At 40.9% G+C, this 25,407-nt stretch overlaps 2 protein-coding genes across 3 annotated transcripts in view; one reads left to right on the forward strand and one right to left on the reverse strand.

The window, feature by feature from the left end:
- Nucleotides 1–25,407, reverse strand: part of LOC125766887 (uncharacterized) — a 44,269-nt gene that overhangs the window by 6,850 nt on the left and 12,012 nt on the right. The window lies entirely within an intron of this gene.
- LOC125766891 (phospholipase A1) lies at nt 3,725–23,872 on the forward strand. 2 transcript variants are annotated; one of them, XM_049432985.1, is made up of 5 exons: nt 3,725–5,797; nt 8,504–8,817; nt 20,590–20,689; nt 20,782–21,194; nt 23,239–23,872. In XM_049432985.1, the coding sequence occupies exons 2-5, from the start codon at nt 8,763–8,765 to the stop codon at nt 23,751–23,753; spliced, it is 1,083 nt and encodes a 360-aa protein (XP_049288942.1). In that variant the 5' UTR covers nt 3,725–5,797; nt 8,504–8,762; the 3' UTR covers nt 23,754–23,872. The 2 variants fall into 2 exon arrangements, with proteins under 2 accessions (XP_049288942.1, XP_049288943.1); XM_049432986.1 differs by having other exon boundaries at nt 3,725–5,736.

Here is a 25,407-nt window from a genome sequence, read left to right on the forward strand (position 1 = left end):
TGAAGGGTTTTGAACCGGTTTGCTTGAAACGGCAACCGATTTAAATGCAATTTGGAGCTGTGTAGGGCTGCGTAGGACTGTGTCGACCTTGAAGCTATCGTCCTAACATCGCATCGATTCAAGAGCTTCGGATTTGAACGCGATGTAAGCGAGGAACCCCACATGCAACGATCGTTTGTAGTGTGTGACGTGAGTGTGGGAAAAGGGTTTGTTGAGCTTGCCCTAAGGGTGTTAGAAATTAAACGCATAAAAGCATAAAGAAAAAAGAAAATGGCGGTTTAATGTTGATAAATGAGATGTTCGCTTAGACGTTTAACTGTTTGTGAACCTCAAAGAAATCCTTTTCGGTTGTCATCGAGATCATTCTATTTGAACGTTGAGCAGTATCAACAAAAAAGTGAGAATGGTTTAACAAAGTCGTTACCAGCTTGCCTCGCAATGTCTTATTTATCCATCCTGTAGTTCTTTCCCTTGAGAATTCTTGCTCACTCTCACTTTTCTTTCTCACTTCCACCTCGCTGCGGTTGGAAACTTCCGTCAGCAGCATTACTTTTTCGGTAATGGTAGCCTAACCTTCAGCGTTCGTATAAAATAACAAAGTGGCCGCGCGATCGATCTAATCCAATCCTTGGCTAAGGTCAAGTTCGATGGCACAGGGTGAGTAATTGAAATTGTTCAACGTGTTGTGTCGTGCGACAAAGAGTGAATGCAACGGAGAGAGAGAGAGAGATAGAGTGAGAAGTAAACACAAAAACCATCTCGATCAAGGGGCCGTGTCTCGGGCAAGCAAGTGCGCCATGGTGTTTTTGGGGTGGTAAACGATAGGCATTCGATGGCCCCACAGACATCCGACACACTGTGCATAGCAAACGCATGTGTTGATGGTTATGCACAGCAACGCCATTGTGTGCGCCAGGCCAAGACATTGAAACAAGTCTTCCAGCGAACCAACGAACGGATGTTAGCATAGACTTTTGGAGGATAAGGTTACATAACAAATATGTTGCTTATTTTACAACTTCTCACAATTTATAGAATGTTCAACCAATGTAAGCATGAACCAACATTCTTGTTTGTTGCAATGTTTCATAACACAACTGAAGCATTTAGTTACACCAAACACGAACAGGAAACAAACACCGTTATGGTTCCATTGTTTGATCGTACAAACGCATATGAGCAGAGTTATAATTTATACTTTTTCTGACAACATATAAATCACCTCTTTAAATAATAAAACTTGTTTCTACAAATGAATATAAATATGCACAAAATGTTCCATCTCCGGATTAAAAGTAAATATAGCTGAAACAAAGCTAACGCTACGGTTTTAGCCGGTTTAAATATATTTGCATACCTAATGCTTGCACATGGCAAATAGAAGCTTCCAGAATGAGAAAGAGAGGCCCGTCTAAGATTCCATTTTTGGTGAAATCGGTTTAGCAAAATGTTGACAATAGTTTCGGTTTCATACAAATGCGTTGCTGCTTGCTTCAAGGACATTAGCGTGTATTTTTCCGTTACGGAACCAGTTTTGAACCAAGGAAGCATTAAAAAAACATATTGATATAACGTTTTTATTAGCCGTGGTTTGACGGACATACCTCCAAAATAAATTATTTCGATTTTTGTTATATTTTCCGTTGTTCGATTCCAGTCGAAATTTCAACTCAAAAAAAGCAATCGCCTACAACAAACAAACTCGTTTCTTAATGGCAATAAAATCATCCCCTTTTGCTAAAGGTACGTGCAAATCTGCAATCACAAAATACGAAATAAAATCGAGTTAATTGATAGTAAACGGTTACATTTCCTTCTCCCCATCAACAGTTGCATCATTTACCCATGTAAACATTGCCGAAAACTTCTTTACCTTCCTCCCCAAGAAAAAAAAACAACGACCTACTCCATCACTTTGCACGGACAGCACTGGCCACTAGTCGGAAGGAAGTTCCTTGCACTTGGTGTGGTGCGATACTACATGCAACCCACACCCAACCCAATCAACGTCAACGGTTGCCGTCTTCGTGCACATTGGGGCGTGCGTGCGTAAAGCGTGTAGCATTGTCCGATCGATCGATTACGTCTTGTGCGTTTACCCGATGTACCCGCTGGTTGGGCACGTGCTGCTGATAATGGCAATGAAGACATGAGGCAAAACGTTTGCCAAAAATCGGGTGTCGGGTCGGTAGGGGGATCGGGTTTGCTTTCGTCAGCAGTTTGGAGGTTCGATTTCTTGAAGTTTCTACAGTCCAAAAAACCAGCCAAACCTTGCTTGACAGCTTGGTAGAAGGCTCTTTAAGGCAAAATATCCTTCCTTTATTCGATGACTCGTTTATGGCTTTATTAGCAAAATTAATATTTGTTTTGGAAATGATTAAAACATAATTTTATGAAAAGCCATTTAAAACGCATTTAGCTTATAAAATGATTAGTGATGTTTTTAAATGATTAGTGATGTTTTTAAGTACATGCTGTGTTTTTTTAACGATGAAATCCAGACGCCACAAAAATAATTGGTTCGTTGTTCTGCCTTTTCATAAATTTTAAAAGTGTTTCGGGACTCGGTGCATCTTTGATAAAATCAAGTTTCCAAAAATTCTTTAACATTTTAGGGAACCCTTCTGAAGAATGAAAAACCGACGAGATAGGCGAATTGATGCAACGATACTTCGGTCTGAAATGCGTCCACATTAGAGATGTGCAAAGTGACTAAGAGTGAGATAGTGAGTTGAAATGTTGTATTGAACGAGTTTCGTTAACAAATTTAAATTTAATAAATTAATAAATAAATTTTCTATTATTTTTTGTTCTTTTTTTTCATTAAAAGCATTATTTGAGTGAAAAGAAACTTATTTGAACCAATTGGCATTAAAATAAATCAATTTAATTTTTTTTGCAAAATTTCCCAAAAAAAACGTAAGGGGTAAGCCTTATGAAATTTTCGAGTGAAAATATTTTTTTAAATTTTTTTCTGGTTTTTTATTCTTTTTTTAATTTAAAGCATTATTTTAGTGAAAAGAAACTTATTGCAACAAATTCGTATTAAAATATATCAATTTTTTAAATTTTGCTGAATTGCTCAAAAATGAGGAAAATTTTACATTTTCTCAAACAGGGTATGGAACTTGGTTCCTCGAATAACTTATGGCACAGACATTTGAGGGCATAGCCGTTCATGAAGTAAATGTAGCCATTAGTGCCATCTATCGACCACAGATTAAAGATTGGCGATCCGTTGGATACCAACCGAGTTATAGGCAAAACTTGGCGCAAAAATGAACCTTATGAAATTTTAAAATTTTTTGAATTTTTTTATTTTCTATTATTGTTTATTCTTTATTTTATTTAAAGCATTATTTGAGTGAAAAGAAACTTATTTCAACCAATTCGCTTTAAAATAAATCAATTTATAAAATTCTGCTAAATTACTCAAAAAAAATCTGCCAAAATCATGCAAAATCAATATTAATTCAATCGACACCCTTCATTTTTATCCATCACTTCAACATTCTGCTTTATTCTTTAAAAACTGGTAGCAATACAGTTATGTTACGCACTGTAAAATTGACAGTTGTTACAATTTATTTTATTATTTAAGATATGTACATGGAGCAAAACAAGCAAAAAGGAAGTTTTGAATCATTAAAACGGACAGCCGTTTTGCATAAAATGAGAAGAAGTTTACGTTAAAATATGCAACATTCATTTAAAATTAAACATACATCATGATTTACATCAATCTGTGTAATGTTTCCTTCTCAGAAACAAAAGACCATATAGTCACGATAAGGACTGTGTAAATGATTAATTAAATATTCAAGTAAAGGACTGTTCCTTCTTACTTCACCCCAATGCCTAAAGGTTCGAATTTCTCATAAATTGTGTAAAATACCAACATTGCTCTGTTGTTTCCCTTAGCAGAGCTGTAAAGTGTGCACCCTCGATGCATACAGAATAAAACATGTATCAACGTCTAGACAAGCAGCGTCATGATTGTCCCATCAGAAAGTCAGCTTGCGGAAAGTATTGCTTTAAATTATGCTAATTGATATTAGTTCCAGCTAGTCGATCACCTATCGTTACTCCTATCTGTTGGCCGCAAAATTGTACCGCCTCACTGAACCTTCCTTTCGTGTCCTGGTTTTCCCTCCTTCATCAAAATGATGTACTACGAATCGTGCTTCATTTTCCTAGTCATTGCTTCCCCACGGCAATCTACTTCCCTTAGTTCCGTTAAATCGTCCTGCGTTTTAAAATATGATGCCTTTTATTGTTCGTTTCGTTAGCTTTACATGTGGCCTTCTTCCCCCTGGCTAGGGAGGAGAACCGCTCAGTTGAATATGGATTTTCACTACCCTGAAGCGGCACTCCTGACGCTGCAAAGCCGGAACGAACCATTCAGGGAATGAATAAAAACGCAAGCCGACCGGAAGTGATTTACTGACTATCAGATTGGGTGGAAAGCGAATCGCAAATCGGACTGCAAATTGGCTGTGGCTGGGAGGGATGCTTAATAACGTTTCCATGCGATGGGGAAAATGGTGATGAGCTTTCGCGAAAATGCGCCTGACGTGCTAAATTAGACGGGATAACTTCGTTGTAGATGGTGGATGATACGTGTTCCCCGCACTATTGTTACCGTACGGGAGGAGGAACGAAACTATAGTGGAATTAAATTTGACATGGTACAGTGATCGATTAGTTTTGGATAAGGTAAGGTCGTTTTAGGATTTAATTATTTGATCCATTCTTTACTTTCTTGCAGACTTTGCTCGATTTACGAGCATTGGAGGATTTTTAAATTTGAGAGTATATTGAGTTAATTTTTGAAATTATGTCATTTCAAATTCTCCTTTTGTTCATGGAAAAAACGTTCCTATAATTTATCGATTTAATTTTTGAAAGAAGTAATGTGGTGTATGTGATAAACGGCGACGGTTCCATACGGCAGAAACGCGTATCAAATCCCTTCCGGATCGTCTCTCCGTAGCAAGGACTGACTATCCTGCCATTTGAAGCTATTTAAAAAAACATCTTTAATACGAAACAATTTATCTGATGCAGCAGATTTCATTGTGCAAGTTTAAAAGCATTCCCAAAAAAAGAGCTACACTAGACGCTGATTAATCGTTGATTAAGTAAAATTCTTCTAATCACAACCGTGAAGCTATTTAATTAAGCTGGTACCCCACAAAGCGTTGAACCGATTCCGATTATTGGTGTAAATAATCGATTTACAACCGTTGACACACAGCTTCTTTTCGTAATCGGAATCGAAAAACGGTGAAAAAGCATCTGCCCTGTCGCAGGGTCGACAGGGATGCACCCACCGACCACACTTTAGCGGTCAGCGGTCATATTATTCGTGCTTTGCACAAGACTTAACTGGTTCGGTTTAATCTCGCCCTCTAATCGTACCAACTCGTAGCGAAGATGCACAACCAGGCACCAAGCCGCAGCAGCTTAATTTCGGGACCAGCTCAATCTGCTTCCTCAGCCCAGCGTGCGCTTTGCGTGAAGCGCAACATTTATCACCGGTGACCGTGAAAATCTAGCGCTAGTTCGATCGATACCACCACCACCACCACCATGGGGCGATCGGTTCGATGAGCCGCGCGGCAAGTGTGACCGAAGCGACTACGGCAGCCCGTTAGATGCCGCTCAGTTTCGCGTTGATCGTCGCGCGCTAATGATCGTTTGCATCGAACGGTTGGCATCGTAAAGCGTGTTTCGGTGCGTAACGCGAACTAGTTCGAGGTGGAACTATTGCAGTTCGTGCGTGTAGTGGATAAAAGTGAGTGATCTATGTTTTTGAGAGAAAAAAGCAAACGAATTAAACATTTTGTGAAATTTTGTGCTAGTTGTTGAGTGATCATGAGTTATTTTATGTGATCACATTTTACAAAAAAAATCCTCCAAAAACTCGCCAATCAAATCAAAAGGATATAAAAACAAACATTGCTCCAACGTTACATTGTTTCTAGGAGGGTTCGTCACTTACAAAATCAAATCTCTCATTGAAGTCTTTCGTTTTTTTTATATCGATTTCAAAAATAAAAATCATTTCATTCAAAATGTAAACATAATCTTGATACTATGCTAACCATTGGGTGCACTACGCTTACGACAGGTGGTATCGCGGGTGTGGTGTGGCGAAACATTGTTTCGGTGCCGTAAAAATGGAACCGTATTTTGAACGTTAAAAAAGGCCGATCGAACGGAGAAGCTTCTCGGCTGCTGATGAGAAATGGAGTGGGGTAGAAATGACGAACTTGGCACAGGTTCCGGCGATATTGAACTAATTTCATCAACACTAGTGATGTTGAGAGCAGAAAAACGAACACACCAAATGCCGCCAAAACACGTGCATAGGCCACGTTGTAATAATTATATTCAGCCGATTCGTAGAGTGTTACATGAGTGTGGTGTGAAATTGGTACGAAATTTTTAAAACATCACAACACGGCAACACGCATGCCACTTCACAGCTCATGCCACATAAAACACAGCGGCTGTATGATTGTATCTGATTGTGGACGCCATTTGTTGAAGTTCAGGTGCTTTCCACTGCCGTGAAATGTCGAACCGGAATGGCCAAGATCCATTCCAAGCGCCTCGGGTCGAGCGGTGAAGAGAAAATAGTGTCGCTCGTGGTGCGTTTGCAACAAGTTGCACCAAAAAGGCTACAAGATGCAAGTTCGATGTCAACCTGTGTGTTGTGGGGTCGAGGTCTGTGTGAAAAATTGCTTTCTTGGAGGTTCGTCTCTTGAACCGTAATCTCCCATGCCACCGCTGCACAAAAGTGTGGCCCCAAACAAAGCACTCGTTGCGACAGCTACCCTGAAAATTTGTGTCTCTCCACAGCCGGTAGGGATCATCCTGTGAGCGCTAATCGATGTCACACGATTGGGACAGCTGACATTGAATCTTCAAAGCAAAGCAGCTGCTTGTGAACAGTGCGCGGCGTACAATGTGCGTTCGGTCGTGACACTGACTGGGTAAACGGTTTCGAGTGGCTTTAGCTCTTTTGCTGTTTTCAACTCCAACTGCGACGGGTATAACTGCTATGTGAACGATGTGTTGATTGGTTGGTCGCGCCGCTTTGCCTTCACGGTGACTCCGGCTGCGGCAGCATTCAGTGTCACCGAAGTTAGCGGTTATTGTTTTGTTTTGATTTCTTTAGTTTTTTTTCGCTTTTTGCACCGTTACTGTGCAGTGCTTAATGTGCGGTTAACACACAGTTGGATGAAACGTTAAACATTTAAAATACCGTTGACAATAATGAGGTATAACAGAAGAGAAGTTAAAAAATTAAAATGAAGTACAATTCCTAATGCGAATTACACGTTTTAGTAGCAAGAAAAGGAATAAGAGTGAAATCTGATTACCTCGCAGATTTGAGTAAGGAAACAACAAGAAAACGATAGGTTCGTTAAAAAACCCAGGAAATAAAAACCGATTTCGATAGAACCCATTGCAGTTCCCAATTAAAGTTCCAAGCGTGCCACATCAGCAGGGTCAGCATGCGTGACGTTTGATTTGTTTTTCCGTAACAATTTTTTTGTGTTCAATTCTTGGTGCGAAACGTGTCCAAATCGTTATCCGAGGAGGGTGGTTGCTATTTCCTATATGCTTTAAATGATCCCCTGGCAAACACAAACCATTATTTTCCGCTATCAAAATAAAAGCACACTTAATGCATCTAAATTGGTTGGATCATTTGCAAAAGCGATCATTCGCTCCAGTAGATTATGAATTTTGCTCACCAAAAAAATAAACCACCAACACAAAACGATGTAAGTGAGCTCGGTATTTGTGCCATTATGCAGCTTTGTATTGTTTAGCTGATAAGGGAAAACATTTCATACCGAAAGCAGGCGAATCCGTCTTCTGTCCATTACGATTGGTGCATGCAGACGTTTCATATCCATAAATCTTTTTTGCAAAAATCCGGCACCCCACAGATCCGGCTCATATTTTCGATTCGGCTTCAAAACACACAAACAATCGCTGTCAGATGGAAAAACGCAACAACAAAAACCTGCCTCGGGCCTATAGATTTATTGCGGAAAATATATGAAATTCACTCCGGCCACACTCCGGTACCGAAGTGTTTCGGCTGCAATAATGCAGCTGGAAGGGCCGGCTGTTTTTTTTTTTGTTTTCCTCACATTTGTTTGTTCGCGTGATCAGCTGTTCCGTGCTGTTCAGTGGGGTTGGATACTATGCTGTCTATCCACGTCCATCGTGGACTGACTGACGACCGGCTGATTGCAGTGCCTTTCGTGGGGGAAAGGAAAAAAACCCACACACACACACACATTTGATGCATTTGGTGCACCACCAAAAAGGAGCATAACAAAAGCCCTTTTTAGTCGTACGAAAGAAATTTATTGGCCCGACGCCGTAAAGACGCACCAGTGCCAGTGGGATGTATTGATTTTGGGAAGCTTCTGTCCGGTGTCTGTGATGTTTAATTTTGTTTCTCTCATTCAAACAGTAGCGGAAAGGGAAGGTGCAAGAAGGGCCACCGACCGTGTGCAAGCAACATCATCATCCAGTGCATCCTGTGAAGTGAAGTGTCCTGAATTAGTTTTTCCATCCAACGTTCGCCCGGGGGAAACGTAAACGGAATCGAATCGAAACGACGTCCTTCAAACGTGCAGGAATTGGGTGCGTTTCCGTTTTATCGTCAATTTTTACTCGCCCGTAGGAGCACGAAAGCATCTGGCCAAACGTACAACCTACAGACAGCCACGATGGTGCTAAGCGAAGGACAGCTGGCACTGTGCACGGTGTTCACCCTATGGTTGGGTAAGTTACATTTTCGGTTCCATTTTCCAAATTTATGTGTTTTCGTTTCGTGATGGGCAAGTGTAAGCGGGCTTTCTGCCTTTTGTTCCAAAACGAACGCCAAAGGTCGAATCGTGACGGATAGCTATAAGTGGTTCGCGTTTGGATGCAAGAATGGGGAAAGCTTTTGAAACATTACTAAAAAAAACAATTGTTTGACAAAATACATACAATTTTTTGAGGTTATTGAACCGCAGGAAATATTCAGACTATTTTGTAATAAATCTTCTTGTGTTGGGTTTTAAGTTTCACGACAATCGGAAACTCCTGTTCCACGTACACCACCCAACATCACTCGTCTATTCTGAAGAGGACGTCAAACGATCGTTGACCCAACCCTCGACTACGTTGGCGTTCGTTGACGTTAGGGAAGGACGGTGGCCTTAAGTTGGGCAAACATTACGCTACATCGGTAGCACGGCTGTACGGACAGGGGTGCCCCCGTATATCAGTGACTTGTATTTATGTTTTGCTGTTACAACACACAGTGCGATTTTCTGCGGAACACCAGCCCGATAAAACTGTGTCAACAGATATGTCAACGGACGGTGGTGTCCTGCCAAGGTGCGTTTTCGCGAATGAAAAATCGGTACCGTATGTTTGTGTTTACCTTCAACTACAAACGTGTCCACTTACTGCGCGAAGGTGGGTTGAGATGTTAAGGGTGTTTGCTGTGTTAGTCGTGGTGTTTAGTAGGCGCAAAGTTTTACCATACGGTCGGCTCTGAAGAAGATGGTGGTGTAGTAGTTCAGCTGCTACCACGTCTTTATAGAGTTTGAGGCCTCATACGACAGTTAAACTAGGGCACGACGATATGAGTGCTTTTGGAACCTAGGATAGGCTTTCCAGGACTTTTCCTCTTGTAAGAAACATTCATAGGAATCCAGTATTACATTGTTAGATAATGAGAACAACCACCTGGAAACTACCAAATCATAACCGTACTATCACTAGAACTCTCAGACCATCGCCTAGAGTTTCAGACATTAAGATTGACGTTACAGACATCCAAGTCAATAGTCAATGCCAGCCTTTGAAGAAAGATAATGGTCAACATCACATTTGGAGTAATGTGATCCAATACCACTATATCGACAAGTCTCCTCTTCACCTTCAGGGAGAACTCTTCACGCTTCAGGGATGTGCATTCATCTGTCTCTTGTCCAACATCCAGTACTTGAAATCAAAATCCAAGATCTTGAAGGCGAAAAGTTTTGAGGATCATCTAATAGTCGATCTACATCCTGACAAACGCTGTAGGCAAAGATAGCCATAAATGAGTTAGGGCTATCTTACGTTTGAGGAGTCGCAAAAATTTTCCCTGCTTAACACTTGCTGTAAAGATTGAAGTTCCTCATACATTTAGTAAAATCTGACAAGAAATATATTTCGAGTAAACAAATGCCTCCATATCTCAAGAAAGACAATTGAAGAGCCTCTGCAACGACAATCTCTTTAAGATGTACGAATATCTCATTACACTGAACTAGACTTGCCTCGCTTCTTGTAGCTTGATCATGTCATTTAAATGACACCGGACAACCCAGACTATAAAGACCTGTTTTTTAAGATAATAGATTTTAAGATGACCCATATAAACGACGTTCATATTTACACCAGCGGAGCCGTGATTAACGATTACTCTATAATAACTAGGTCAATTACAAATTTAATGTAGAATTAGAACAAAATGATTAATATGTATGAAGAATTGCTATTCAACTGGAAAAGCAATGTATCATCACAAGTCGACGTTCATTTCGCATGCAGTGTGATCTCCAACGTTTCTCTCGTTCATCATTAAACCGTCACAGCTTTGAGTGTGTCAGTGTGCCGTGTTCCTACCTCATTCGCTCGTAAAAGCACGGCATACAGATGCGATCTTGACCATCGACAATTGCTCAGTCACGAATTTACGAAAGCACCTTCCGAAGCACCTAGCACCGACCCTGATCGTCGGAAAAGCACTCTTCGAAACGACCAGATCGGTGCATCCGACTTCCTGCCATGCTGTACACCGGTGTACGGTGGCAACAGCAAAAACCGAACCGCACCAAAAGATGTTTGCCGGGTTGGAAAGCAATGCGAAACAATTTGCTAACCCACCCTCGAAGCGGCCATTCACGCACACACACACACGTGGGGGGAGGAGGGGGGTAAAGTTTTGCTCCATCAGCCTATAAACAAACACGACCCTGACCCCTTTTATGCCGAGTGCGGCGTACCGACATCGTCCGTATGGACTGTCAATCTCAGTGCAAAAGTGACTCCAGCGTCCGCAAACGAGAAACGATGCGGTGAAAAGTTGCGGCAAAAACCGGACTGTGGGAAAAGCATTATTATGTTAGCGCCTTCTCAAACGACACAAATGCACACACACACACAAACACACGCACAAGGCACATGCGATACACATCTCGGCAGACGACCAAATTCCCTCAGCGCACATCTTACGCCGGCCGGCGGAAGACACTAATTGGTGATTATCAAATTACTAATTCAATAAGTAGTACGGTACCACAGCGTGACCGTGCCGGATCGCTCTGCTGGATGGTGGTAAGCGTTTTGCGCATAACACGTTATGCCGTTGTGCCTACCAGCCGATACCACATTTGGCCGATAGTGTTTGCTTGATGATTGCGCTCTTTTATGCCCGGTGTGGGGTAAGTGAGGACATTCGATAACCCTGGCAAAAATATAACAATTTTTAACGCATAAAAGGTTAACTGTTTTTACGCACAATCATTTCAATGTATTATTAGGTCATTTAAGAAGAGAGAAGAACCCAATTTTTCTATCAAAGAAAACTCCTAAATTCTTAAATTCCCCAAAACTATATAGAGCTTCCTATTCAGACACCTTAACAACCTGTAGCATCCACAGAGTGTGACTAAATTCAAGCTAATTAACAACAACAAAGCATCAACAATTTGTACAATTTTCACGGCGATAACAGGCAACATGTGTCCATTACTGTCCTTACTAGATGAAGCCCTTAGGCCCAAAAAGTGGTAGTGAAGTTTAACTGATTAGCAAACACTACTACCAAAATTTTGCTTCTATTAAAAAAAATATATATACGGGAACAAACCCACCCCCGTCAAGCAATACACGACACAGCTAAAATCACGCCATTTGTTACGCACGCCATTCCGCACGAGAGAAAGCACCGATTTGGACCGCCGCAGGTTAAAAAAGGGTACTCTTCGCTTTATTTATGGTGCCATTTTTACCTCGCGCAAGGAATCTCCTCACTCGTTTCGGTAAATGTTTCATCGGCACGCGACATAACCGTGTAGGAACCCAAGCCAAGAAGTGTTACGCCATTCCATTCGACGGCTGATTGAGGTCTGTGGTGGTTGTAATTACTTACGGTAGGGGTGTGTTGTGTACAGTAGGGCTAAATATGTTATCGTTTTTCGATCGTCCATTGCCGGTTCTAGACACAGTGCTGGTGTTGTGTAGGCTAGTGTAAAGATCCACACAACAGTAAACCGAAAGGGTAGCGTTACTTAGTGAAAGTGTGTACAAAGTGATGACATCGGTGATGTTCGCATGTCACTTGTCAGTTTAACTGATGGACAGCGTGTTAGCAAAACCACACACACAAACCTGATTGTAAGTGAAGCTGTTGGTTAAGCTTCACCTACACTGTGCAATAAGTGTGATCTATTCGCATGTAATGCAATTAACGAAAGATTTGGCAACAAGAACAAGCGACGAAACTTGTGAAAAATATAATTGGATCGCTGAAATCGCTCATTACTGTTTTAATGGTTAAATTTAATTAAAAAGATGATTGAAAAGAAAAATTACAATCCTTTTTTTCTTCATAAAATTCCAATAAAGCTAAATGAGATCATCTTCCCGTCCAAAATATGTGAAGCTTTTTTTCCTCATTCACATCAATGCTCCAAAGTGAGTGAAGTCGTGATTTCATGGTAAAATGCCATGCCTACCGGTTAGCATGAAGTTCAATGTCAAGTACCGAGTCCGTGATCGAGTTTATTGCAAACCAACACGGTGAGACAAAAGACCCCGTCTAACCGTACCGATCAAGCGCAAACTAATGCACGCCGCGTAAATGCATGCTTGCCGACCTTCGCGGCTTACGGCACGGGGTGCTTTATGCTGCACGATTCAAGCGCATTCACACATTACTAGGTCGTTGTATATATTTCCTCCATCCGTTCGCCCCTGTTCGAACGAAGCCTACCAACAACCGCAAAACACGTGTTGGAGGATTTAAAATAAGTGCTAACAAGCATGTTCAAATGAATTCAGTGCATTAATTGATTATAAAACAAGAAAAAAATAACTCATTGCATTCTTATGTTAAGTAGCAGAATGACACGGACAAAAATAGAAACCTTTAGAATAGATACCAATCATTGGTCTCGATGACACATACTCCACTCTTATAGAGGTCGAGTTCGAGTTAGGATTCTGCGGTACGTTATAATTAGTAATTATTAAGCACACAAAACATGGCTTTACATTCGTTTGGAAAACTTTGAACAATCATATCCAATAAAACCTTCAAGCTTACTGTTTGTCATTCGCAGGTCAGTAGGACTGATCGATTGATTCCGCATTAACTACGCACCGACTCATTAGTAATGGAGCGACTATCAATCCGATCATTCCGCAGGTCGGCATTACTTAACAATTTGTTCTTGAAAACCAATGGAAGTTTTTTGTTTAGATCATTCTAAAAATAGCCCCTACTTTTTAGCAAACTTAGTCTGTGATTAGTGTTTTTGAGCACTGGAAACCGGCGTGCCGGAAAGTCATTACGGAGCTGTCTAATGCCGGGCAACGCAGAAGGACACCCAAAAACACCCAATCAGTGTACCGATTGGAGAAGGGTCAGCGTCCTGTTGTAGTGTTTTGTGCTAACTGTCAACCACATAAAACCCACCAGGCTGGCCTTTCGTCTTCGACCATCCGGTCAAATCGTAGTCAAATGGTCCCTGCTGCCACGCCACCGACTATTAGCAACAGCACGTGAGCATAAGCGTGATAGACTGACGGTTAAATAACTTGATTGATTACATTAATTGAACGCCTAACTAATGGTGTGACGGTGGCGTTGTCGATGACTTGTTCGTTAGCGCACGAAACTCCTTAACAGCGAGTAGGACACTATGGTGTCTATTTTGTTTAGTTTTTGTTTGGGGACACGTTGAGAAGATAAGGAGTTGGATGAGGAAGTTAGTTGAGGAGAGGAGAATTAAAATAAAATATTAGGTAAAACTTAATTTTCAAGGGCAACTTAATAGGACATTAGTAATACTTAGTTATAGTATTTGAAGAATTCTTGAAGTTTGTTGCTCCTCGAAGTAAAATATTTAAATACAAAACTGACTTAGATATTGGAAGTAGAGATATTCTACATGAGTTGAGACATTGCTCAAGTAAAATAAAAATAAAAGAACTACCTACCTGCCACATAATTCATCCTAGACGTAAACGTAATTTCCATTTCAGAAGAGATGTAATCTTTATTATTTTACCCCTTTTTTCTTAATACTGCCTTCTCCTCCACACCAATCTTGATTACTTATCCGACTTAAAGACGGGTCAGCTCGACACTATTTTTTTTTGCTCGAAACCAAACACGTAGTATGGTAGGGCGTGAGTATGTATGTGAATGTACCTATACACATACACACACTAAAAATGTTCATTGTAACGCTAAAGAAATCGATCGGCCTCATTCTCGGTTACCTAATGCTTTATATAATATACCAACATCCCATGGTAGGAAGAGCGCCAAAAATCCGGCCGCCTTAGTTTACCTTAGTTTAAGTCAACCATTTACCAGGAAGGGGAGGGGAGAAAAAAAAAACTTAGCTGGAAGGATATCTGATACCTTGCTTTTATCTTCCTTTTTGGGTTTTTTTGCTATCATTATTACCTACGACGTCGACACCGCCAGTGAATGCAGCAATTGATTGATTAAAAGAAATCCCATTTGTCTGGCATGGCATGGCGCCTAACAGTGGCAGACGGGTACTAAGTTATCGCTATCTTGACCGAAAAACAGCTCCATCATTTCATCACAATCGATCCTACTACCCTACAACCAGGCTCAGCTGATCAGTCTTTTCCCTTGGAAAAGCACCAATAGACACCGTGTCCATTTTGGTCAAAGGAAAATATTTTCACCCTCCAAGTAGACACCAAACGTGACAAATGAGCTCGGTGTCGCAAGCCGCTTTTGGACGGTAAAGTTAATTTATCTTTCCAATCCGAATATCGCACCCTTATTTGCGTGTTTTCTGACGTTTCTTTAAGCGGCTCGTTCCAAGGACGTCCGGATTTGGAAGGAAACCCCTAGCGCTCTGTTTTACCGTTTTCCTTCATTTAGTGTACAACAACAACCATCCTGTGGGAATATTTTGGCAGCCGGTTCTTGCCTTTCCCTATTGTGATCCAAACCTTGAACGGTATCGATTGACGGATACGGTGTCGTAATTTTTCTTATCGTAAATCTTCGCCAAAGTTGACCTTTTCAGGCAATACAGGTTTCACTGTAGCACAAACACATACAATACGTATGAAACGTATCCTTCATTGCTGATTAGAACAGAGGTTTCCCATTGCTGATTAGTCTGCTTTCGATCCGTCACACGAATTGTTGCCCCTTTTGTCCGAAAACTTTCGCGGTACCAACCAATCGTACAAAAGAAGCAGAAAGCACGTGATTGCGACATGGCGTGTTTGATAAACATTTAGCCAACTGGGCAGTAGTGGGAATGTACCGGAGAGAAATGTACATACAAAGACACTCAGTTTTTTTTTTTAGTGGCACCAGTTCAGTTCGCTGAGAAGCGTTTCTTTTTCTCCTACTGACCGATGCCCAAAAATGTAACGAATTAGCTTACATTCAAAGCACATTTCTAACTCCTATTTCCTGCCTGAAGAACTTGCTACAGACTTCAAAATTAATGATCAAACTTTCCAGCCAACTTTCCAAGAAGTGGCCGGAAGTGGATCATTCACCACACGTGCGGAAGTAATTTGGAAATGGACGTGAAAGTGTCCATTTCCTGATATGAAGCAATGCTTGCGGGCTTGTCCGAAAGAATCGGGTTAACTGTCAGCGTGACACCCAATCCGACGACATCCATTTCTAAAAGCTTTAAATGGTGATAATGGACCATTGTATGTCCGAGCTCATCAAACGGACCCGGAGGAAAAAGCATGGCTCACGTATTCGATCGTGTCCGGGGAACGGTTGGGACACGGTTAATGTCATAATGTCATAATTAGCGGTAAATCCTGAACGCTGCAAAACCCAGAAGAAGTCAAGCCCCGGGGATGGACATGCACGTCCTCAAAATCCCCGTCCGCTAGAACGGTACGCCATCATCGATAACTAAACCCCTTCCGATTGCGGGGTTGGGTTGAAATTGAAGACGATTACTCTAAATTGCGTCCTACCCAAAAAACGAATGGGCAAAACGTGCGCAAAGGAAGGTGGGTTTTAGCAAATATTTACCAACGGTGCAACGGTGTTTGTTTGCGTTCGAAATGGATAAACCGGTCAAAAGGGCAGTAAGCTAGCGTGTCTTTGTTGTTGTGTGTGATTGCAACCATTTTGCAAATGGGAACTAACTTCATTGACCCACTTGTTTTCTTGGTGAGCGTTTTGCTTACAATAGCAAAACTAAATCTTATATTTTATTTAATGCATTGCTCACATCAAATTAATTTTGCATTTAAATAGTTTTCTTACTTTTTGAGATCTTACTTCTGAGGTGCTCCAACATCAGTCTTGGTCTGGGGTAGGAATTCATTAAATCACTCACGTTCCAGGGCTGATCGATAATTCTTCTCATTTAAGGTGATGACGTTAATCATCATTTCACCTCATTATTTGGGTCTACCACGCCTTCTTCACATATGTGGATGGTCTAAAAAGATTTCATGGGTTTGGTCGTCCAATGTCTAAGCAATTCTAACAATTCTAAGCAATTCTTATAGAGTGTTTCCTCCGAAGTCCTTTAACCAACATGGATCAAATTTTTTCTTATAATACTTTTTTAAATACTGCTATATTACATTTGTTTCTTTGGAAAACCTTAAGGTAATGGTAGACATCATCATCAGTAAAAGTCGGAATAGAAATAGGTTAAAAAAGTGATAATCAAAACTTCATTAATCAAAATCTTCCAGAAGTAGACTTGGATAACATTTTCCATAAACACTACGATCTTTAGTCATGGTTAATAAACTTGATGATGGAACAGCCTATGATAAAGGAAACGACCATGAAATTTATGAAGAGATAGAAAGACTTGAAAAGAGGTTAAATCTCCGTTTCAAAATCTCTTCTGACAGTACCCAACTTGCTGTTCTTCAGTGGAACACTGAACAATTGCTGTTCTTCAGCTTATCTCCTTCATTCATATGTAACGCAATGTATTAATTCCCTGGACATGTTTTCGTCTTGTCCATTACCTCAATAATAATCTTAAAATAATGTTCTTCATTTAATGCTGTATCTTTGTTAAAATTACTACAAAAGTACATTAAATGCTTCGTAGTACAATATCATTAATAATTGGCCGCTTCTTAATGATTTCATAGTTTACTGATATTGGTTCGTTGGGTTCAATCTTGGTCTCCAATTTATTTTAGAATTTCAAGCTAAATTATTTTCCTCCCGTAGATGTTTACTTGCAAAACAACCGCAAGATAATCGACTGCATAATTTGGCAACACTGCTGTACTCTACTGAATCGCCTTTACGCTTTATTACACACAATTTCAAAGTGGTACTGCAGTTCGGTAGCGATTTTATCACCGAAGGACGATTTCCGTCGCAATACATTACTGGAAAAATGGCATTTCCTACGGTCTCGCCCTCCCATGCAACCCATTAGGGGGGGAGGAAAGGATGGAAATTTCAAACCTCCCCCGGTTGGTGCAGTGTTGCCAAACGGTACCATCACTGGCGTCGACCGTCCGCCACACAAATAACGGACCAGACAGTCGAAAAATACGGTCTAGCACAAAAAGTATACACGGGAGACACGTGATATCCGGTTGTGCAGTTCGTGCCAACTCGTGATTGAGGATGTCCGTAACCGGTTTACCGGTCCGGTGTTGTGTCCATCCAATTGCCTGGTTTTGCTTTTTTTTCCCACCCCGCTGTTTGAGTTTCCAACTCACGGCGAGTAAAAACGGTTTGCCCCAAAACGCAATCCGAACCGAACGGGCGAGAAAATTGACCACTGAACCACCGTTAGCCCCTAACCGGCCGGCTTTTTTTTTGCCAGGACAACCCAGGACCCGGCGGGGATGGAGCGAGTTACAAAATGACTAATTTCAACGGCCGACAAAACGGCGTACGAGATTCACCTTGACGCTTGACGTCGGATCTCCCCCACGGGGGGGGCACGGGGATGAACGACGGTGTAAAATTAATTTGCATATCGGAAATCGTTAAGCTTCACGCCAAAACGCTACCCAGCCGTACATGTCGTTGTATGAAACGATACGGAGAGGTAAGGAAATGCTCCTCTTTCCGAGGAAATGCGCTAGTTGTTTTTCACGACCATGTGCATTTAGTGACAGACGAGTGTATTGAACTTGCTTCGTGTAAAGTGTTTTTCACACTCCATTATAAGTTTAATGTTGTGCATAAGAATAGTATTTGGTTTATTTTTAGAACCACTTAGTAATCGAATAAAATGCCTAATAAATTTCCATTTTTTATTTTGGTAGAAGTTATATAAATATTGTTATTGGAGACGAACAATTGGAACAAAATTTGCATGCTATTTGATCAAGACGACCTACATTTTCCATTTGTCCTCACAAAAACAAGGAAGCAAACATTGCTAACACAATAAAAAATACAATATCCGGAACACCGAAACATAAGACAAAACAAATGCATGTTCGCATGTATGCACTAATGAACAAAGCTAACTGAAAATCTCTCAAAAAATGATTCTGCTAAAAGCAAACAGAACATTCAACACTTTTTTGTCATCTTTCTTTCGTTCGATGTGGTTTTTTTGCGTAAAACCGAAACTAATGAAATGCACCAATGGCGGACGACAAAACTCTTTCCTGGTTGCAAGAACCTCGGTTGCGCTCTATTTGCTTTTGCTGCTGCTTCCTACCGGTGTGGTGGTCGGAACATTGTCGAGAAGCTGAGCAAAATCTAGGTTAAGAATTCATCTCCAAAGGGAAGAATTCGTGTGGAACAAAAACCAATGTACCTTCCAAACCGACGACTTCCATCTGGCAACAAGCCACACGTTCTGAGGATGGATCGTCCTCTGGCCGGATTCCTTCCGTTTTGTCCCAGCGACTTTCTAATACCGCAGCTCCTCAAAATGCATATTCTATGCTTCCATCGCAACTCATTCTCCTCTCCCGGAACACCTCACCAAAAAGTGCTTGCTCCCTTATGTTGTTATTGTGACAAGTCTTTGACAGCCTTTTCGTGTCCGGGACGATTTTTTTTTCGTTGGCCTTTGCTTTATTAAACATATTTCTCGTGATGCCTTCTTTTGCATCACTGCACTACACCGTCACAGAAAAGTGTACCCTCGGGAGACATTCGGCTGTCCACATATTTCCGTAATGCATTTTCCATCAGCAAACTACACACAGATACAAAATAAAGGACAAAAAAAACATGCCCACCAATGTCAGTGTCCTGTCAGTAGCTGTGTTTTCTTTTGGCGGGGGGTTTCTCCTGCAGTTCCATCCCCATTTCCATCGTCCGGTGGCATACTTCCGGTGGCAAACAAAACCTGATGGCACCTGTTTGGAGGGGGTTGGTTGGTGTCATGTTGGTGACATGTTTTCGATAGATTGTGACGTTTCGACAATTGCTGTCAAAATGGGAGAGAATGATTGCCACTGTGGCTGAAGTTGCATTTAGTGAGGAAATGCGAAAGCTTTCCATCGATCAATTAATTATGTTACACCGTCCGGTGAGGCTCTTTCAAAGCTAAAATATGTTCGGAAATGAATTAAATTACCATCCTGTCAAATTATGTACTATGTCCTCAATAAAATTTGCCTGGATATTTATAAGATAAAATATGGAAATAATGCGTTCAAACACGAATAAATCATTTCCATTATGAAATCCAAATTAAAGGTAACGTAAATTACTTTATTGCTTCTATTGAAAACATAACAAGAGAAGCTCAACACTCCAGATTTCTCCATTCCCATCGGGGTATCATATTTCCGTACCAGCAAAGACACTTCGTTCCAGTTTTCCCATCAGGTGGAAAACCGAATGAATAAAAAAAAAACAAAACGCCACCGTTACTCATTGCTTGCGTTTCGGACGGTTCTCATTAGCTAATGGAACAGAATGACATTTTGCCTTTTCCCTTCATAAATGAGATGGGTGTGGGGACGGACCATAAAAATCGGCAAGAATATAGCAAAGACCTCAAACCAAACAAAAAAAAGGGAGGCAAATCACACGAAAAATGAAAAATTACCTTCAATCACACAGCACAACACAGCAAACAACTGATTTAGCGATGATTTTTTGACCGATTTCACGCATATTTGATTCGCTAATGATTCGCTCAGGAGTTATTTAGGAAATTGTTTTGCAACAAATTTTTATTGTACAGTACAGCAATAAAAATGATTATAAATCCATTAGTAAAATTTATTCTATACTTTAAAAAATGTATTTTAAATAATTAAACACAACTCTTTTTTCCGCTTCACCCTCAGGTGGTTTACCTTTGATGTACTCACCGGCTCCCCGAGGTGACTGTGATAATTGTTGTCCCATAAGAGAACCAAAGGATATACAGTTTTTCCTCTTCACAAGGTAAGCTACTCATGCCAATATTCTCATACCGATGGTCCAAAACACCTAAAAAGCCGACACTAATACCCACTAAACCATGCGGTCGCTTGCAGAGAAAATCCGGACAACGGTGACACTTTGTTCGTGTCGGACAAGAAACACCTGCGAGCGTCTCGCCTTAATCGTACCAACCCGCTGGTGATCTATCTGCACGGATTTTCCGAACGTGCACCGGGCGGTTCCGGTGAAAGCAGCAAACAGATGAAGGATGCACTGCTGGAAGCGGACGACTACAATGTGGTGTTGGTCGACTGGAGTCCACTAACAGCCCTACCGTGGTATGTCAACTCGGTCCAAAATGGTCCCCGCGTTGGACGGTATATTGCGCGCTTCGTGCGGTTTCTCGTGATGTCCGAGTTTCCGCTCGAGAAGATACATCTGATCGGGTTCAGTCTGGGTGCCGAGGTGGCCGGTTTTGCTGGTAAAACGCTCAACGAGTGGGGTCTAAAGCTGCCACGAATTACCGGTAAGTAGCGAGGTTGGTCAACGACAAAAAAAGGGAAAATCTTTCCTAAGTCCCTTACACCGGTTGAAATGATTCTTTAAACAAACGCCTAAACAATGAAATTCAGTACAAGCGCTCAGAAAAAAAAAGAAATAACTATACTTGAGACCGGGTTCATTATGCAAAACTTCCGACAGTGGGCAAACTTTGAAAGATTGCAGAGAGAAAAAAAAGTAAAACTTTAAATCTTCGTAAAATGTTACAGCTTGTAACAAAGTTCATCCTCGATTCGGATGTGCAGAAGACCAAGCGAGCAAACAAGAGGATTCAATTTTTTTTATTTTTGTGGCCATAGAAAACTTGTAGTACATAAAAAGCCACGCTTAATAAAGTATTTAAGCGCACTCTATGATCAATATGTTTTTTAACTTCTTAAAATGAATTTATAGTTTATTAAAGTTTTTGAACACTTTAATTAAGAAGTTTTAATTCAAACATTTGTAGAGCATTTGTAGCTATTGTTTTTTTATGATTGTTTCATTTATGTATACCAAGCTCTATGATTTTTTTCTCAGTGATAAATTCTTCTCCTTTTGCGTTTAAATGCTCTTAAGTCCTTGGGTTTAAGTGTCTTCCATAAAGTGAACTTATTTCTTGAACTTGAATAATCTGAACAGAATTTATTGTCAGTCTTGTTATATATAATGCCGGAAATGGATATTCAAAATCACAAAAACAATTGGTTAGAAACATTTCATGTTATTGAAAAAATAAAAGTTTTTTCAGCAATAAGAAATGCTTACCAAAAAACCAAGTATATAATAAGAACAAATATTCCCTCAGCTATGTTAAGAACTGTTTGGTGAAATAAAATATTCTCATTTCCATATTTAAATAATTAAAAACAAAATAAATGATATCATGACTCTCGAGTCTAAACGTTGGAATAGTTCCATGTTTTGCGTGAAACGCATTTCAGAACGTTCGGGCATTTCCATTCCTATCGATATGTTATTAAATCGATCAATCATTAGTATATACAAACTATTCCTATTCGAATCATGCCCAGCCAGTTTATCAGAACCAAAATAGTTGCTATCGTTGAAACAAAACAAAACAACAAAAAAACCAACTGAAACTGCCCTAGCCAGGATCGCAGCCACAGTCAAACCGCACTATATCATTGCTCTTTTCGTGTCCTGTTTCAACGTTTCCTTGCGAACGAAGGAACGAACATTCATTTCCTGCGAAGGAAATGACGATAAAAATTTATACGCTATTTATTTATTGCTCGCATTTCTGCTTCTGCTTCAGTTTCTCGAGAGCTCGTCAGTACAGCGACGTTTAGTAATGCTTATCCCCGTACCAAAAACTATCGCCACCAACAGAGTCCATCACAAACAAATGGGTGAATAGTGGGAGCATAATCCCATTTCGATTGGTTCGTCTCTTAGCGGTGTACCGACAGTGCTACTCGATGACGAGTTTCTTCTGATGTGGATGTGAACTTTTTTCTTCCGTCCACGGGCTAAGCACCTTTTTCGGTACCGCACTGGACAGACGGCTTCGGTTCGGTTTCTACTCAATATTGATTCTGCCTAGGACAATAAAAGCATACCAAAAGCTCTCAAGAGTCGGTATGCAGCCTATAAAAGTGAGCTTCTTCATCATTGGACGCCGCTATTTGGCGTTCCCGGTGGAAGACATTTGTGGACGCAGGAGTTTTTGCGCTACTGCGAAGAATCGTTTAGCCCATCAAAACTTTTGCCGGAGCTATAAATCAATGCAAAGTATGATGGCGAGGGGAGATCCTTCGAACATGTGTCCTCGCTAGGGTTCTCGCTCACACAAACTATAACAATAATCTTACCGGATAAAACAATAATGTACCCGGTTTTGGTTTGCTCACATGGTGCCCAGACCATTGGTAGGCCCATCAGAGTTTGATTAATTGCATTGCAGGACCAATTGTCCTTGATGTCGACCCTCGACACATACTTTACCCAGCCGATATTCGTGGAATAAAGTTCCTGCTTTATATACGTTCCTGTTTACCTCTCCACAGGTCTGGATCCGGCATTTCCACTGTACGTCTTCGAGAAAGCCTCACAACGTCTCAGCCCAAAGGATGCAGAGTTTGTGGACGTCATCCATACGGACGGTGGCCTGCTGGGCTATCCTTGGCCATTAGGACACGTGGATTTCTACCCGAACGGGGGTGTCCCATTGCAGCCCGGCTGTGCACAGCAGGAATTGGCCAAGAACCGTTGGTTGGGTGTATTTATTGGGTGCAGTCACGCTCGGGCCTGGCAATACTTTGCCGAATCACTGACGCGCCCGCAAGGATTTCTGTGCGACCGTTGCGAACCAAACGAAACGACCGGAACCGGAACGGGACGATCATCTCGCGACACCGCCAACTGTACGATGGCCGGGAATGTGTTTATGGGCATGTACACCGATCGGACGCTTCGGGGCAAATTCTACCTGAGCACAAATCCACAGCCACCGTTCGGTAAACATCTTATGCCGAAAGAGGCGCAACAGCAGAAGCGACAGTTGCAGCAACGAAAATCCTAAAATGCCAAAACCCTGCGCCCAGCTTCCGGCAAATGCGATGGAAAGCTGACGCGCACGCGATAGTGTGTAGGTAGGTTTTATGTAAATTAATAATAAATTCAAATTTTAAACTCCAACTACCCTCATGCCCATGGGCAACAGCGGTCTATTTATCGTGTGCAAGAATGAAACACAAATCACAAGAAGGTAAATCCGTTTTTTTATCAGCTTTCTCGTATCTATTAAAAATGTATCGTACCCAACCACCAGGACAGTGGGTCCCCTAAAAGAGGGAACGGATTCGAAAACCACAAGAAACACCACATAACCACATCATAATGTACGCGGGCACGATGGCCATTTTTCCTTCGCGAAACATTAACAAGGTGCTCTACAGTTTTTTTTTATCTTTACCTTTATCTTTCACCATTTCTTTTCGTGTACGCCTCCTCGTCTGGTGATCATTAAATTCTCAACGAGTTTTGTCTGCTGCCTGTAGTTTGTAGTTTTTGGGTTTGTTATTTTTTTCAGGACCATCTTTAGCAAAGTACCTTTTTCATTGAATGTTTTTTTTTTGCTTCTTGGCATGGAAAATGTCCTCATTCTCCCTTGTTAACCCGCTTTGTTTCATTATTTATTACCAACCAATCAGTGGAATGTGATGGCACATGTGATACAAGGCGACGTATTTTGCCGGAATACGGAAATGAGGTGTTGATAGGTGTTCGAGTAATATTTTTTCCCTCCCTCCTTCTGTAGACTAATAGGAAATTTATGTTCACATTACATTCGGTTCAGGCCATTACAGATAGGAACATGAAATAGTGGAATTAAATTGAGGAAATTGAGGTGCATTTTTGTCTATTTTCTGTTTGAGGTGATAAATGGCGTGAGCAGCCATTTTATTATTTATTGTCCCATTTTTAGTACATTTGTAGTTCCTAAAGGAAGGGACGATTGCTGCATCAAGTTCTGGTGATAAGTCTTATAGCTTATTAAAATAATAAAACTTAATTTTTTCCATCATGCTGTTAGTAAATATGAATCTTAAAAAGTACTCTTGGAGCTTAAAAAAATTAAAGCTTTCTTTTAAAACTTCCCTTTTTTAATCCTTCTACAAATATAAAAAAACATCTAAATTAGCTGGAAGGAAATACAAACAAATTAAGACAGAAAACACCCGCTAAGAAGTGATAAAAAACTAACCAAAATAGCTCACAACACAACATCGAAAACACTGTCCGGGACTCGCTCTATTTGCAGAAAGAAAAATTTATGTCTCCCGATGGACAAAGTGGAATAAAAAAACAAAAACAGACAAGCAAACAAGCGGCTGCCAGCACGACACCGACTTGCTTTTATTGCTGACGAATCACACCGCCTTTTGCGAATGGAAAAATGAAAACCCTGCAACAGCCCATTTTCACTGTATTCATTCGCCTGTCCGGAGGATTATTTGTCTGGGCGTAAAAAGGGATTATTGCTTCGGTGTTGCATTGCCGTGCAGAAGCTGTCTGCATTTTCTTGGGAAATGGGTAACCAGGAAATTGCCATCCTGTGAAAACAGGAACAGGATACAGGAAAACTAGCTGGATATGGAAATTAAAAATCAAGTACGACACTAAACTGACAAATAAATATCATTGTATTTTCGATGTCAGTGTGGAAAGCTGCA

This window comes from Anopheles funestus, chromosome 3RL (genome assembly GCF_943734845.2).
Source record: "Anopheles funestus chromosome 3RL, idAnoFuneDA-416_04, whole genome shotgun sequence".
Lineage (NCBI taxonomy): Eukaryota > Metazoa > Arthropoda > Insecta > Diptera > Culicidae > Anopheles > Anopheles funestus.